General features: G+C 43.8%; 1 protein-coding gene across 3 annotated transcripts in view; it reads left to right on the top strand.

Annotated features, from left to right (window-relative positions):
• The first annotated feature begins 3802 nt into the window (after positions 1 to 3802).
• SMARCAD1 (SNF2 related chromatin remodeling ATPase with DExD box 1) overlaps positions 3803 to 17538 on the top strand; it is a 113401-nt gene continuing 99665 nt past the window's right edge. The window contains exons 1-3 of one of the 3 annotated variants that reach the window (XM_075609912.1): positions 3803 to 3945; positions 11431 to 11623; positions 14447 to 14600. In XM_075609912.1, the coding sequence (XP_075466027.1) occupies positions 11503 to 11623; positions 14447 to 14600 (275 nt within the window). In that variant the 5' untranslated portion in view covers positions 3803 to 3945; positions 11431 to 11502. Of the gene's footprint in view, positions 3946 to 3996; positions 4109 to 11430; positions 11624 to 14446; positions 14601 to 17538 lie in introns of those variants that run through there. The other 2 variants (XM_075609929.1, XM_075609921.1) reach the window with 2 other exon arrangements.

Below are 17538 nucleotides of genomic sequence, written 5' to 3'. Positions count from 1 at the left end.
TCAGATCTCCTGGGTACCATCAGGTATTGCACCACACCCATTCACCGTAGCCACACATCTCCCAGTGGGTGGGGGAAAGTGCGCTACACTTAGTACTTAGAGGGGGGAACGGGGTTCAGTAACACTACTTACCATGAGTTTTCATAATTATATTGTAAAGTATATCAATAAAAAGTTATGTTTTAGATTTAATCCTTGTCTATAAGGATATAAGTAACAAATCCTTTACAGTGAAGGATTAATTTAAGATTATTTACAAATCTGAATTATGTTGGATTATTTCCCACAAATACATGCTGGGTGCAGCATAGCATACGGGCACTGCTCCTGTCAGTACAGTATATCTCGCTATACACCATCTCAACCCTTGCGTTCTGCTCAAGGTTGTCTTCTCTCTACCCCCTTTGTATCTAAAGCCCTCTCTCGCCTTAAACCCTTCTCGCTGACTGCCCCACACCTCTGGAATGCCCTTCCCCTCAATATCTGCCACGACCCTCTTTATCCACCTTAAGACCCACCTTAAACATGTCCTTAACGAAGCATACGACTTTTTCCGTGGCTGATACTTTACACCTCATACATAAACCTTGGCCCCTTGCAGACGCACTTATAAGAACATCTTCCTACTGTTTCTGTACGTTCTTCCTACCTACCAATTAGATTGTAAGCTCTTCGGAGAAGGGACTCCTTTTCCTTAATGTTATTTTTATGTCTGTAACACTTCTTCCCATTATGTGTTATTTGTATTTGTTGTTATTTATTTGATTGTCACATGTATTGTGAAGTGCTATATAAATAAAGATATACATACATATATATAAAATTACCTGAAGAACAATGGCACATCACACTCATGGCTTAAAAAGAATGTCATTATTTATTTTGTCAATGTTTCAGTGTTTTAACTATCACTTGTGAGCACATTCCCAGGTGTTCGGTTTTGAACTGGACAGACCGGAATTTCGCCGATCTGTCCGGTAAAAATTGAGAGGTAATACCGGACATGTATGTGTCCGCAACCCTGCTTTTCACCATTACCTCTTCCACTGCAGCTACGGATTCTGGAAAATAATATGTAAACGAGTGCATTGTCACCTTTTACTTCATTTCCATTTTAAGAAATAAACCTACTCACAGGCACCTATTTCAACCTTTCGAGACTCAGTGTGAGGCTGGTTATACTGGCTTTGCAATGTGAAGCTGGAATTGGTTTCAACCACACCTTCATCAGGTAGTGATCCGGTCCTGATGAAGGTGCGTGTTAAAACACAGAAACATTGACAACATAAACAATGGCATTTTTTATTTAAGCCTCGTTAGATGTACCAACCCATAGTTCTTCAGTTTACCCCATCATGATACTGCACGCTATCTGCTCTCTACTGCTCCATTAAAGAGTTAATCTCCAAGTATCAGTGTAACCACCTGAACATGTCACTAACATCACAGGACAGAGGGATACCTCCCCCTGAACATGTCACTAACTTCAGTGCACAGGACAGAGGGATACCTCCCCCTGAACATGTCACTAACATCAGTGCACAGGACAGAGGGATACCTCCCCCTGAACATGTCACTAACTTCAGTGCACAGGACAGAGGGATACCTCCCCCTGAACATGTCACTAACATCAGTGCACCGGACCGAGGGATACCTCCCCCTGAACATGTCACTAACATCAGTGCACCGGACCGAGGGATACCTCCCCCTGAACATGTCACTAACATCAGTGCACAGGACAGAGGGATACCTCCCCCTGAACATGTCACTAACATCAGTGCACCGGACAGAGGGATACCTCCCCCTGAACATGTCACTAACATCAGTGCACAGGGCAGAGGGATACCGCCCCCTGAACATGTCACTAACATCAGTGCACAGGGCAGAGGGATACCGCCCCCTGAACATGTCACTAACATCAGTGCACAGGGCAGAGGGATACCGCCCCCTGAACATGTCACTAACATCAGTGCACAGGACAGAGGGATACCGCCCCCTGAACATGTCACTAACATCAGTGCACAGGACAGAGGGATACCGCCCCCTGAACATGTCACTAACATCAGTGCACAGGACAGAGGGATACCGCCCCCTGAACATGTCACTAACATCAGTGCACAGGACAGAGGGATACCTCCCCCTGAACATCACTAACATCAGTGCACCGGACAGAGGGATACCGCCCCCTGAACATGTCACTAACATCAGTGCACAGGACAGAGGGATACCGCCCCCTGAACATGTCACTAACATCAGTGCACAGGACAGAGGGATACCTCCCCCTGAACATTTCACTAACATCAGTGCACAGGGCAGAGGGATACCGCCCCCTGAACATGTCACTAACATCAGTGCACAGGGCAGAGGGATACCGCCCCCTGAACATGTCACTAACATCAGTGCACAGGGCAGAGGGATACCGCCCCCTGAACATGTCACTAACATCAGTGCACAGGGCAGAGGGATACCGCCCCCTGAACATGTCACTCACATCAGTGCACAGGACAGAGGGATACCGCCCCCTGAACATGTCACTAACATCAGTGCACAGGACAGAGGGATACCGCCCCCTGAACATGTCACTAACATCAGTGCACCGGACAGAGGGATACCGCCCCCTGAACATGTCACTAACATCAGTGCACAGGACAGAGGGATACCGCCCCCTGAACATGTCACTAACATCAGTGCACAGGACAGAGGGATACCTCCCCCTGAACATGTCACTAACATCAGTGCACAGGACAGAGGGATACCTCCCCCTGAACATTTCACTAACATCAGTGCACAGGGCAGAGGGATACCGCCCCCTGAACATGTCACTAACATCAGTGCACAGGGCAGAGGGATACCGCCCCCTGAACATGTCACTAACATCAGTGCACAGGGCAGAGGGATACCTCCCCCTGAACATGTCACGAACATCAGTGCACAGGGCAGAGGGATACCGCCCCCTGAACATGTCACTAACATCAGTGCACAGGGCAGAGGGATACCTCCCCCTGAACATGTCACTCACATCAGTGCACAGGACAGAGGGATAACTCCCCCTGAACATCACTAACATCAGTGCACAGGGCAGAGGGATACCTCCCCCTGAACATCACTAACATCAGTGCACCGGACAGAGGGATACCGCCCCCTGAATATCACTCACATCAGTGCACAGGACAGAGGGATACCGCCCCCTGAACATGTCACTAACATCAGTGCACCGGACAGAGGGATACCGCCCCCTGAACATGTCACTAACATCAGTGCACAGGGCAGAGGGATACCGCCCCCTGAACATGTCACTAACATCAGTGCACAGGGCAGAGGGATACCTCCCCCTGAACATCACTAACATCAGTGCACAGGACAGAGGGATACCTCCCCCTGAACATGTCACTAACATCAGTGCACCGGACAGAGGGATACCTCCCCCTGAACATCACTAACATCAGTGCACAGGACAGAGGGATAACTCCCCCTGAACATCACTAACATCAGTGCACAGGACAGAGGGATAACTCCCCCTGAACATCACTAACATCAGTGCACAGGACAGAGGGATACCGCCCCCTGAACATGTCACTAACATCAGTGCACAAGGCAGAGGGATACATCCTTTAAACCAATTCATGGGAGCTGTTGCCATGACAACTAAAGCCGGTGTGTAGTGTGAGGAGGGAAGGGAAGCGCGCGCACTCAGCTGACGCCACCGCGTTCTACTCCTCACCGCGCGGGTCACGCAGTCGCCGTCTCCCTTCGTGTAGCTGTAGTAGTACTCAGCTGCTGACACAAAGTCGGGTGGGCGGGTTCTGGCGCGCGACGCATGTCGGGTGGGCGAGGTCTGGCGCGCGACGCATGCCCATTCCCGGCTTGGTTCCGTGTCGTCATCACCCGGCGCGAGCTAGAGCGGAGAGGGAAGCCGCGGGAAGTGACACCGGTGAGGAGGAGGAGGTGAGAGATACACCCTGTGATATACACACACTGCCCGGGGATACAGGGGAGGAGGCTGACCCGGCAACCAACCCCCACCTCCCTCCCCCGCATACCTCATCTCATACCCCCGGCTCTGACTGACAGCCAGTCTTTGTTATGAGGGACCGGCAAGTGTCCCGATGTGCGTGTCATATCATGATATAATATTATTATTATTATTATTATGTTTGTATAAATATTAGTGTGTGCATATGTACATACACCTATGTATCTCCCATACCTATATACATGTCACATTTAGATATTCCACATACATATGCATAAATATATCTATTAATTTTCTAGAATAATTTGGATACTGTTTGTGAATTTTTTTTTATATTGATACGTTTGTAACTAATTTTTATAACCTCCTGCTAAATTCCTTTTAAGAGCATTCTGGCAGCAGCACACATCCAGTTCCATGGGCTATAACAAATCTGCCCTGAAATATGTATGTCTTTATTTATATAGCGCCATTAATGTACATAGCGCTTCAAAGCAGTAATACACCTGACAATCATAAGCTACAAATAACACATAATGGAAATAAGTGCTTCTGACATAAAAGTAACATTAAGGAAGAGGAGTCCCTGCCCCGAGGAGCTTACAGTCTATTTGGTAGGTAGGGAGAACGTATAGAGACAGTAGGAGGGAGTTCTGGTAAGTGCATCTGCAGGGGGCCAAGCTTTATGTACCATGTGTTCAGAATGTTCACAGTGCTATTCATATGCTTCCTTAAGCAAGTGTGTCTTAAGGTGGGTCTTAAAGGTGGATAGAGAGGGTGCTAGTCGGGTATTGAGGGGAAGGGCATTCCAGAGGTGCGGGGCAGCCAGCGAAAAAGGTTTAAGGCGGTAGAGGGCTTTAGATAAAAAGCGTGTAGAGAGAAGACATCCTTGAGCAGAACGCAAGAGTCGGGATGGTGCATAAAGAGAAATTAGGGCTGAGATGTAAGGAGGGGCAGAAGAGTGTGAAGCTTTAAAAGTGAGGAGGAGAATTGAGCGTAAGATGCGGGATTTGATTGGAAGCCAGGAGAGGGATTTCAGCAGGGGAGACACTGAGACAGATTTAGGAAAGTGTAGAGTGATTCTGGCAGCAGCGTTTAGGATTGATTGTAGGGGAGACAGGTTAGAGGCAGGAGGTTACAGTAATCAAGAGGGAAGAGAATGGTCCCGAGTCAAAGTTTTAGCAGTCGAGCAACAGAGGAAAGGGCATATCTTTTTGTAATATTGCGGAGGAAAAAGCAACAGGTTTTGAATGTGAGAGAGGAGTCGAGTGTGACCCCTAGGCAGCGTGTTTGGGCTACTGGTTGAATAATAGTACTTCCAACAGTTATGTGGAAGGAGGTAGTAGGGCCAGGTTTGGGAGGAATTATAAGGAGCTCAGTTTTTGCCATGTTGAGTTTGTCGGCGGAGGGCCATCCAGGATGGTATAGCTCAGAAACGTTGGTCTGTACAGCAGGTATCTGGTCAGGGGTTGAAAACTAAATTTGTGTGTTGTCAACATAGAGGTGATAATTAAACCCAAGAGATGTGATTAGGTCACCTAGAGAAAGTGTGTACAGAGAAAAGAGAAGAGGTCCCATGACAGCGCCCTGGGGTACCCCCACAGAGAGATCAATAGAGGAGGAGGAAGTGTTGGCAAAAGAGACACAAAGTAAGATGGGAGAGGTAAGAGGAGATCCAGGATAGAGCTTTGTTACGAATACCAAGAGTATGAAGAATGTGAAGGAGAAGAGGGTGGTCCACGATGTCCAATGCTGCAGAGAGGTCAAGTAATATGAGCAGAGTGTAATGACCTCTGTCTTTGGCAGCATGGAGGTCATTAGTTACTTTAGTGAGGGCTGTTTCAGTGGAGTGAGTAGTGCGGAAGCCAGATTGTAGAGGGTCTAGGAGAGAATAGGTGTTGAGAAAATGGAGCAAACGAGAGAATACAAGATGTTCAAGGAGTTTGGAGGCAGGAGAGAGACAGGTCGATTAGTTAGAAAGACAGGTACGGTCGAGCTTGCTGTTTTTGAGTAATGGTAAAACTGTTGCATGTTTTGAAGGAGGAGGGAAAGGTACCAGAGTTGAGGGAAGTGTTAAAAATGTGTGTGAGTGTAGGGATTATAGTAGGAGCAAGAGGTTTTAGGAGATGGGAGGGAATGGGGTCAAAAGGGCAGGTGGTAGGAGAAGAGATAATCAGCAGTGACACATCCTCCCCCGAGACAGCGGAAAAAGAGTCAAGGCAGGAGGAGAGTTAGGAAGGGGTGTGTGATGGGAGGAGGAAACGGAGGGGATGTTCTGACGTATGGTTTGCACCTTTTCCTTAAAATAGTCAGCAAAGTCCTGTGGGGAAATGGCGGAAGAAGAGGAGGCAGCCGAATGTGGTCTCAGTAGAGTCAAAGACAGAGAAGAGTTTGCGAGGGTTAGACTTGTGTGTTGATTAGTGAAGAAAAGTAGTTTTTTTTAGCCATGAAAGAGGATAGAGTTGAAACAGGACAGCATCAATTTGTGGTGAAGGAAGTCTGCGAGCGTATGAGATTTCCTCCAGAGGCGTTCAGAGGAATGAGTGCAGGAACGCAGCTTGCGCATGTGGGAATTTAGTCAGGTTCTGGGGTTAGAAGGGCGAGGACGGCAGAGAGAAAACAGGACATGTAGAGCAAGAGAGGAGGATAAGGCAGAGTTGTAGTTCTTGACCAGGTTCTGTAGCAGAATTGAGAGAGAGGCAGAAGGGGGATGAGCGTAAAGTGGAATCAAAGGCTGGTAGGTTAATAGAGCGCAGGTTTCTGCAGAAACGAGGGGTAGATGGAGATGGAGAAGAAAGCGAGAGAGAGAAAATGAGATGAGGTGATGGTCAGAGAGAGGAAATGGAGAAATCCGAGAGCGAAAAGTTTTTTTTAGTGAAAACCAGGTCTGGATAGAGGCCATCCTTGTGGGTGCTAGCTGCAGTCCACTGTTGAAGGCCAAAAGAACAGGTTAGAGAAAGAGAAAGCGGGCAGCCCAATGGAGAATGGTCATCAATGTGGAAGTCCTCAAGGAGAAGAACAGGGGAGTCTGAGGAGGGAAAGAAAGAGAGACAGGATTCAAATTGAGAGAGAAAGGCAGGATGAGTAGAGGTAGATGACCGCCATGTGGACAGGGAGAGGAGAGAAGTTCTTAACAGTGTGAGCCTCAAAGAAGGGAAAAGCAAGAGAGGGAGGAATAGGAAGGGTTCAGTAACGGCAGAGAGAGTTCCACCCCTGCCATCGGTGTGTGGGATAGAGGCCACCTTAAGAGAGGGCAGCTTCCAGAGCAGAGTCGGACTAAGTGAGCCAGGTCTCAGTTATAGCAAAGAGGAGCAGAGAGTGAGAGAAAGAAGTCATGCACAGAGAGGCACTTGTTAAAAAGGGAGCGTGTGTTCCAAAGGGCACAGGAGAATGGGAGAGAGGAGGGAGGGTGGCAAGGGATGGGTATGAGGTTGGAGGGGTTGACACCAGAAGGAGTAGATGTTACATTTGGCAGGCAAGGACGAGAGCATGTAGAAATAAAGCAGGGGCCAGGATTTGGGGAGATATCCCCAGAAGCAAGGAGGAGAAGCATGGATAGAGAATGTGTGAAGCTGATTTGTAGGGGTGTGTTTTAGTGCAGGGGGTATAGCTGTGCAGTGTCAGAGGGCGCAAGTAAGAAAGGAGTTCATGTGAACTGAGAAGTGGTGAAGGAAGGAGAGATGGATATATGAATAGAGTTGGAGATATGTGAATAGAGTTAGAGACATGAGGCTGGTGTAAAGAAGTGCTTAATTTGAAAAGAAGTGACGTAACAGCAAATATAAATAATAGACAGCATCACAACTATAGTTAAGTTATGAGATGTGCAGTCTGGGATAGATGATATACTCATTTCCAGCGTAGTTCAAATGCAGGAATCGATGTCAGTAGGTGTTGTCCACTCCTTTTGTACTCCCTTTTAAACTCCAGTTTGTTTGCTACTTAAAAGGGCTACTTGACATAGGCTGCAGACTATATATATTCCCACATGCAAAACATTTTGTTGAAACACTCCAACAGACTGAATACAGGAATTAGGGTTTTCGTATATCCAAAGTTGACATCAGGACTGCAATGCAATGCATAAGATAAATGATTGGTATAGGCACTATAATTAAAAGAAAGATATTTATTTATCCAACATATGATAAATAAAAACTTCATTAGGAGTACACACACACACACACACACACACACACACACACACACACACACACACACACACACACACACACACACACACACACACACACACACACACACACACACACTAAAAATAAAAACTGTTGCTTCAGGTCCAGCATTATAGCAAAAACGGTGTTCGTTTCCATGGTTCAGCCTGTCTTAAAATCATTAAGAAAAACATCTTGTCCTATAATGGAGTTATCCATTAATTCCCATCAACCTTATTGGCAGAAAGTGGACTGGTATGGATTGATGTGATCACCATGAGGCAGGAAGTATCTTACTGACCTAAAACATTAAAGATGGTAGGTGAATCGATGAGACTGCCATTCCAGAAAAATGTTGGACACTCACCAGCAAAATTAGGTTTAAAAGTAATTTATTAAACTACATAAAAAGACTATCAAAACAGAAAAACCTCTCCCACGCGTTTCACACCCCCGATTGCGCTTTCTCAAGGAGTAGGATGGATTGATGTGATCACCGTGAGGCAGGAAATAACTTGCTGACCTAGAACATTATACTGTAAATAATCATTGATGGATTGTGGTCCTGTAAGAAAATCCAAATGAGTTTCAAACCCATCAGAAGTTTTTTTTTATAAAACCTCTAGACTCGGGGTAGCCAACTCCAGTTCTAAATGGCCGCTAGCAGGTCAGGTATTCATTATGTCCCTGCTGCCACACAGGTGGTACAGTCTTCGACGGAGCTACCCTTCAGGGATATCCTGAAAACCTGACCTGTTGGAGGCCCTTGAGGACTGGAGTTGCCACCCCTACTCTAGCCCATTCAATTAAGTACTAAAATATTATTTAGATATTAACTCTCATTAAAATGAAAGCACTGATAATACTATTAAGATACTAACGCCATCAATAAAATAAGTAGTTGCAGAGATACTGTATTGTGAGTTTAAACCAACAAATTTAAGCAGCAACTCTTCCCCCCATATTCGTCACCTATATTTGCCCCCTGAGCATGTCCTGCTCGTAATAACATAAATGAATCATAATTGGTGTTAAAAAAAGATGTTCTTATTCTCTAGAGTCTGAGGTGACTATGGTAACCTTCACACTGCACTGGGCTCTGGGGGGAGACCTTCATTTTAACCCTCAAGGCACTTGACATTTAAAACTGTTCCAACTCCTGAGCATCAGATCAAAAAAAATTAAAACAGTCAAGAAGAGATCTTGTAAGGTAAGAAAACAATAGTGATTAGCATAGACTGCTGCTTTAAGCACCGAGACTGATATTAAGATTCACTATTTTGTTTGAGGCTTAGAAGCTGCTGCTTTGGAGTCACCTTATTAAACTAGCCACTCCCCCCCCCCCCCAAAAAAAATCTCTGCTGATGCCCATGGACCTTTTGGCCTTTGGTTCTAGAACAGTGGAAGTCCACTGGAAAAAGAATATGGCTGCTAAGGTCCAGGCTCCCCCAGCGGCTAGTAGGAAAGCAGTGACGTTATCAAGTGATGACGTTGGCCATGATTGTAGTCCCTGCACAGGATTAGGAGCACTCACGGTACTGAAGTTCTGCCACGGGTGCCCATCAGATGAAGTAGCCAGCGAAATAACTTGTGTATAGCTGGGAAGAAAAAGCATCCGGGCACTTCAGTGGTTTTGATAAAAAGTAAAGTGTTTATTAGAAAAGGATCTACGTTTCGGTCCAACCATCTTGACAAAGGTCTGAGGATCCTGTTCCAATAAACACCTTATTTTTTATCAAGGCCACTGGAGTGCCCGGATAGTTTTTTTCTTTTCCATGTTTGTAGTCCCTGACTATATTTGTAGTTTTTTTGTTGTTTATTCTGTTCCCGGAAGTCGATGGACGAGCGATCAGCTCTGTGAAACCCCCTGGTTCAGGTAAAATAAAAAATGAGAAGCACCTGTGATTGCTTAATAATATTACCTAATTAAAGTGGGTGAGGCTGAGGCCATTGATAACTTTTCCATGTTTTCAGGGTTTGCAACTTTATAACTATTAGCACTGATTTATGACAGTTGCCAGTTTTATAATAGCACTAGCGAGTGTGGCTAACTGTTATGTTCGATCAGAGGATTAAACACAGTGGGATCATTGGATAGACAATACATTGGGCCCATCATACCCAATATACAAAAGTGCAGTCCAGAAGTTATGAAAAATCACTCACTTATTCTGTGAAAAGTTTGGTGTTGACGTTCAGATTGAGACAACCGAATAAGAAATGTACCCTGCGCTTTGACTTTACTGCCTGCAAAACCTACACCATAGGTCTGACATTGCACATTTGCTTTTGAGATCACTGATGTTTCTCTTGACAAACGGCCTTGGAGGCCTGGCACATCAATGTACAATGGAAGGCTTGTATTTGTCTGGTGTAATGTTGCAGCTGCAACCTTGGTTTTTATTTTGTAACATTTCATCTTGATTCCAGTGTCTGTTTTTTAAACACTGGCATTGTATGTGTTTTGCTCTAATTTTAAATGTGGTATATACAGTACTCTCGCCTCTCCCTGCCTTTCATGTTTCTCTCCATCTACACCCAATGAAGTCATCTCGCTGGAGAGTTTAGAGCTGTATATGTGCCCTGAAATATTTGATATTAACAACCTGCTTTAACGTTTATGCAAATGATACATTTTTGGGAAGTGTTTTAGAGCTGCGTTTTGTCCCTGTTGCAGTAGGGTTTAAGCACAGTTTAGAAAAGTGTTTATGTTAAAAACAAGTCAAATATTTATTTTAGGAGTTTTACTTTTCTATTTCAGTCTAACTTCACATTTCACTGTCATTTTTAATCAGTGTTGTATTTCAGAAATCTTGAAAATTACTCCCCCACCCCCTCTGTTTTTTAATGGTTTTTTTTTTTTTTTTTTTTTTTTTTTTTTATACACACAGCCGAATGGCAGATTTGGAAACACTGCAATGTTGACATCATGTTATTGTCCCCTGCAAACTTAATAAAATCAGATATTCTGTTTTTATGACATTTGTTTTGTGTGCTTTTTGGTACAAATTGATGAAACAAATATTAGAAATATCTGAAAAAGTGTTGTCTTAATTTTTTTTGGTAAGGATGTGACTTTAAGATGACTTTGGATATGTGTTTATGCATGAGGATAGGGTACCACATTAACTACTTTAAGTACGACAGACTGAAGGGTATTGAAGTTGAGAGGCCAAAGGTTAAAGCAGTGTGTTGCAGCAGGACCTTAGAAGTGATTGTGGTCTCTTCAAAAGGAGAACATGACCTCCTAAGACAACAGTGACATGTTTTCTCTCTTACTTTCAGTCAGTCTGAGAGGCAAAACCCCAATATTTAACTGTGGGTTTTGTGGAGCGGATACCATACAACTGAGTGAGCATGAGCGCCTTTAACCTGGAACGCTTCCGCTTCGATAAGAACAAGAAAGGGGACTTGACCCCCCCTGGAGAAAAGGGAGGATTGAGTCGACCTGGCACTCCGTTGTTGGAGGACAAAGCAGGTGAGTCCATTGGAAACTTAAGATGGGGCCATTTAAAACATTCATATTTTTACTGCTGTGTCTTTATTATCCAAACCGGTTAGCGAGTGCTACTGTGATATTTCTTTCTGGTTGTAAGCTGACGACGTGGTGGTGATTCAGGCCCTCTTCCTGTTGTCAAAACTGAAAAAGCAGAAGTAAAAATTGAGTCGGACGACGGTTGCGGCTGTGTCACTTACCATTCGATAAAAAGCCTTATGATATGTCAGACACTGAATAGTGATGAGAAAGCTTAAGGGATGTGTAAAAACCATTATGTATAATATAATGCTAGTGTTGGTGTCTTGTCTCCTACTCCATATTTTGTGAAGCAGTCTACTCTTTTTCACGCTATTCTTTTTAACAGGGCTCATATCTTCTAGCGCACATGGGAAGACTGCTTCACAGCATATTAAATAAGGCCCCATGTTCTTCCTGTGAGTGAGGCTGTGGTATATTTATGAGAAATCAGAATTAGGGTTATATATAAAAATTCACTTGTCCACTCCCTCATACCTACACAGACCTTCCCACTTCCAAATAATTAAGACCCTTGCCCTTACTTCAGCAAGGGTCCAAATCAACCAGCCTGAAGTCAAAGACGTAGCCTCCTTTTCATTGAACCGCGTGCTTAAAGGCATTGAACTTCATCTGAACTAAAGACAGCACGCCTGTCACCCACCAGCCATAAATATATACATATATAAATATATACATATCATATGTGTATATCATGCATATATAGCCTTTTGATTTATTTAACATCGTCAAGTGGACAATGTGTTACAAAACAGACAGGGATTTTGTAATACAATACTGAGATAATATGAAGCATAAAGTAGCGTTTCTCATGGAAATTAAAAGCCAGATGAAAATCTGCTCGCTAGATACTTAATGTAAGTCTGTTTCAGTGGTAGGTTGCAGTGATTAGAAAAAGGCTAATCCCCACCTTGTCATACCCACACAGACCCCCCCCCCCCTTCCCCCATTCATGTTACCCTCACAGATACTTACTTCAATAAAGGCCTGTATGTAACTGCGTGCTTTATGGCGCTAAAATGCAGGACGTGTGCAGACACCGTGGCCTCAAATGAAACACCCCACAATGCCTTTCTTCATCATATGGTATTTTTTTCCTCTTTCACACCTACTTTCTCCCCGCCCCCAACACCACCCCCCCACCCCCCCCACACTCTGCTTTCTGCATTAGAAACCATTTTTTGTTCCTGGACAAGGAATCAAAAACCCAAGTTTACATGACTGCTCAGCCCTTCTCACTTTGGGATGTCACTGGACCGGAGTATTATCTGAAAGGCTCAGAAAGACACAATTTTCTTGAAGTCTGCATAGAAAACAGTTCTGAGTTTCCTGCTCCGGTGGAGCAAGTGAAAACAAACAGCAGAGGTTGCCACGTAGACAATACTTGTTTTGGTCTTTTTTAGTCATTAAAAAACAGGAGGAAAACAATATCCATAGTGTGTGTGTGTAATCTACTTTTGAAGTGAATCACCTTGAGCTCATTTTCAAAAATGGGTCATTTTTTTTGGGAGTGGGGACTACACCCTTAAAAATGCAATGATGCTGCTGCTGCTTCATGTGAGAGAGTCAAGTCTGAATGTAAAAGCAGTGTCACAGCATATTGATGAGGTGCCATGGTGAGCAATCAGTGCTGAGGAACCAGGACACTATAAAAAGTACTTGTACTGTGCTTAAGCACTAGAGTATTTTAGCTTACGGTTGGGTAGACCATCTTTAGAGACTTTATAGTTTTGTAAATTGGGAGGGAAAATGATCAATTTCTAAAAAGTAATATGTGGTGTCGGCCATACAAATTAATTTCATCTCCTGTGAATTTGAGCTGCTTTTATGGTTTTCCTGTTCTCAAAGTGTCGTCTGCTTTTTATGGTGGTGTTCTCTAAAGCCTACATCTCTCGAGGGGGAGGTTGGAGGGAGATGTATAGTACTGTATGTTTCACACTTTACATCCCTGGAGTAAGGGCTGGGACCCGCTGCACCCGGTGGCGCGGGCGGCCGCGTGAGCGTTCCCCAACAGCAGGGGAATCCTCCCGAGCTGGTCCCAGTCCCCCCTCGCTGCTGGCTCACTACGCGCTGTGACGCGTCAGCCGCCAGGGGATGCAAGAAAATTGTGATCCCGAGCGGCGATGCGTCACGTGGTGCGCTGATGAGCCAATCAGCGGTGGGAGCGGGAGCTGTCAGGAAGCAAGGTAGTGTGTGTGTGTTGTTTTTGCTTACCTTCCAGCAGCAGCTCCCTCCTGCAGCCCGAGCCCGTGGAGGGAGAGGGGGGGAGTAGCGGGTCCCTCCGCTCAAGCCACGCCCCCCCCTCCCACTCCCGCCCGGCTCCCGCTCCCTACAGACCGCATATCGCGGCCTGTGTCTGTCAGCGCCCCGCCTGTCTGCAGTGCGGGCGTGCTGACTGAGGGAGCGGGGCCTTAGCCTAAGGAGTTGTTTACAAAACAGCTAAAAGGTGCCTGCTGCATTTCCGCCATCGCGTGCGCTTATAGTAAACGTGACACGACGGAGTGACTGCTTGGTCGCGATCGCTGGAAGTCCTCTCAATTTAATTTTTCTAGCGACCGTAGCCTGCTGTCGCGTCGCCAGCACTATAAGCGTAGCCTAATGCATCTACATCCTTGCTTTTCATACCATTTGTCAGGGTCCAATCCAAAGTAGCCTTATAGTATTATGACACTTCTTTGAGTGGGTTGCCCCTGAGTTTTTGGGGTAATTTTTGCTTTACTGTTTTTATAATTAAAAAAAAGTAATGTGTTATTAAATACCCTGCAGCGACCAGCATCCCCGAGACCCCCGAAGCAGAGAGGCTAAATGTCTCCTTCTTTAAGAAAACTAGAGGCGTCAATTTCCTCGATTCAGACAACGAGGACCAAGAAAGCAAACCTGGCTTCAGCTCCACCCATAGAAAATCTCACCCAAGAAACATGTAAGTAAAAAGTGTTGAAAATCTGAACTTAAGTAAGCACGCGCACATATAAATACATTTGTGTGGAGAGAAACATAAAATAATGAGTGTTTTACTAAGGACCGGTCCACATTTAAAGCAGAAAATATATATCGATACTAATGTTTTATGATTCTTAAAATGCAGGATTTAATTTGAATACTTCTTAGTCTTTCAATTAGTAGAGAGTGTTAAGACTAATTGTTCAAGTGGCTGTGATGAGCCAATATTCAAATCATCGCAGAAAGCGATTTACTAAATTGATAGATAATGGGGTATGTAAAGCTGTTCTGTGGCTGTCACAGGATTTTTTGTTTTACTCAGATTTGTATTGATTTTTTTACCATCATACAGTAACGTGTATAAGTGTCTTCCACAGAAGTAACAATGATAACTCATAACATTTGCATTGAGCAAAGTACAAATCAAGAAACAAAAAAGAGGGGGGGGGGGGGAAGGGGAAGCCGAGTCCGTCTGTCCTCCTCTCAGTCCTTTCCTTGTTCCTACGTTGGATGATTTTCAGATTCCGGGGGTCTGGTCTGATCCCTCCGCGTAGTCCAAATTTCTGCTTCTCACTCAAAATCTTATTCTAAATCTCGTGTTTCACCCTTCTGTCCCCATTGAGTCAGCGGAGAACGTGCTTCTAATACTATCATAGCAAAATTGAAGTACCATTCACTCCTGGTATGTCTATTTGTGCTAGCCACATGATCCAGACTTTTAGACATTTAGCGCCAGTATCATTAACCAGACTCATTAATTTTTCAATCTGCCATACAAACCAAATCCTGTTTCTGATTGAGGTAATAGTTGGGATTTCAGTCTGTTTCCACAATGCTGCGATCTCGATTTTAATGTTATATGTAGTAGCAATTATTGTACAAAATTAGTTACATGCTGTTTGCAAAGTGTAAGGACTGTTTTAGATCAGACAATATCGCTGATAACCCAGGGCATGTTACTTGACTTTGTATTTTCAAGGTTAATTTCTCCTCAATGGGACCTAATTTAAAAGTCAGTTCCATTTGATATCCTATACATCACATTACCAACCTTATTTTGCATGTTTGCTTTTATTTTTTATTTTATTTTATTTTTAAAGCAGTAGCCCTAGCTTGTAAATGTGTATTTTTATATATCTATAGCTCTCTCCAGTAGAATGATCAATGTTATTGGGAGGTGACGGAACACTTTTTTTCCATTATCCTATGGTCATATTGAGAGCTTTTTGTGTCAATAAATGGCCAAAAAAATCTGCGACTCGGACCTAACAGGAGGTGGTGGGCCACAAAGCAGATAAACTGAACAGACCCAGTTTAGGTAAACTTAAAAATAATTTTGTGAGGGTATTGCTGCATTGAAAAATCCCAAGCTTGCAGTGAGGTGTTCACATGGCAACTCCTAGCGTTCATTCGCCAGATAAAGAAAAAGTCACATTTTGAGAAAAATATAAAAACACTATCAGATTATATTTTATAATTGATTATGCACCTCATGCTCATGGTATTAAAAAGGTAATTTATGGCGATTTGCAAAGGGGTTTTTTTTTTTTTTTAACCGCCTCCCGTTATGAAAGAAATGTACGTAATTCCACCGTGAATTATATTTAGATGTACATCTACTATGATAGGTTGGTGCACAGTGAGTTTTTTTTTCCATTTAAGTATTAGGGAGGGGTTTTGTTTACAAAGAGAACCTACGAGTAACTTGTAATTTTTATTTATTGTCAATATTTGATTACTGAGAATTGCTTGAAATTTGTGGGGAAACATGCACAACTAAGGATTGTATAAATTGTAGGAGTTCATATGTTGTCTATGTTACTGTTTGCCATTGTAATTCAATTCACATTTTAAAAACTATACACATCTATTAAGAATAAGAACATGAAAATTTAATTTAAAAAAAAGGTAGTAGGGAGGTGGAGACAAATTGTAGATTGTTGCACTGTGGGTCCTATTGGATTTATGATCTTAAGGCATCTGACCATAATGGTTTTATTGGTGGAGATGATTTGGTTAATTTCTTGTGAATGGTTTTTAGTGCTCCTTTTTTTTTTAGTTTGATTTATGCTGTAAGGGTATCCATGCCCCAATTTACAAGGTTAACCGTTTTGGACGTTGCCTATTTGACGCTGTCCCTGGTTGACTGATCAATGTCTTGAAAATATCTAATTGTGCCAAACAGCTGCTGGCTGAGGCTGCAACTACCCTGCCACCCCCACTGTCCCTTCCCTTGTACTTTTTGCAACCATTTTTATTCCCTTTCGCTTGAATAAAGCTTGTTTTTTTGTTGTTGTTTTTTTAATCTGGGGCTTTGGTGAGCCTCAGAGCTTTCCTCTTCTGTGCATACAGTATGCAGCTTCGTTGCTAAATTTGCTCCCACCGTGGGGGAAGTGGTGGGATTGAGTTGGACGTGTATAGAATGGTGTGGCAAGTAACCTTTCTATATTTATGGCTTCTCACCGACGGTGTGTTCCACCCTTACAGAACTACAGTTATTTATGTGAATGCCACATATATTTTTCTGTTACATTTGGAATCCCACCCAAAATAACCAGCCAATGAAGACATTTCTGGGAGATTAAAGCAGTAGTCCGTGTCGCTGGATTTATTTTAGCATTACAACTCCGGGGTACCCCCAGATTTTTAAATAGTTTTCACAGCTCTTGGGTTTATTCCTTGAGGGATTACTGCTTTAATATGCAGTTTAGCCTTGTGGTAACCTAAAACTAAGCAAACCTAACAGCTGAAATGCCCGAGTGGCTAGTTAGCCACTTAACACACATGGCTAACAGGTCTCATGTATGACAAGCAAGTTCAATGAAAATACGTATACAGTATAGTAAATTAATGCGTGCCTGGATTGTTGTGACTTCTTCAGTTGCATTAGGTCGTACCGGACACTTTAAATACAGTGC

Source organism: Ascaphus truei, chromosome 1 (assembly GCF_040206685.1).
Source record: "Ascaphus truei isolate aAscTru1 chromosome 1, aAscTru1.hap1, whole genome shotgun sequence".
Lineage (NCBI taxonomy): Eukaryota > Metazoa > Chordata > Amphibia > Anura > Ascaphidae > Ascaphus > Ascaphus truei.
Note: the sequence above shows the minus strand (reverse complement) of the source record. Positions and strands in the feature narration are given on the sequence as shown.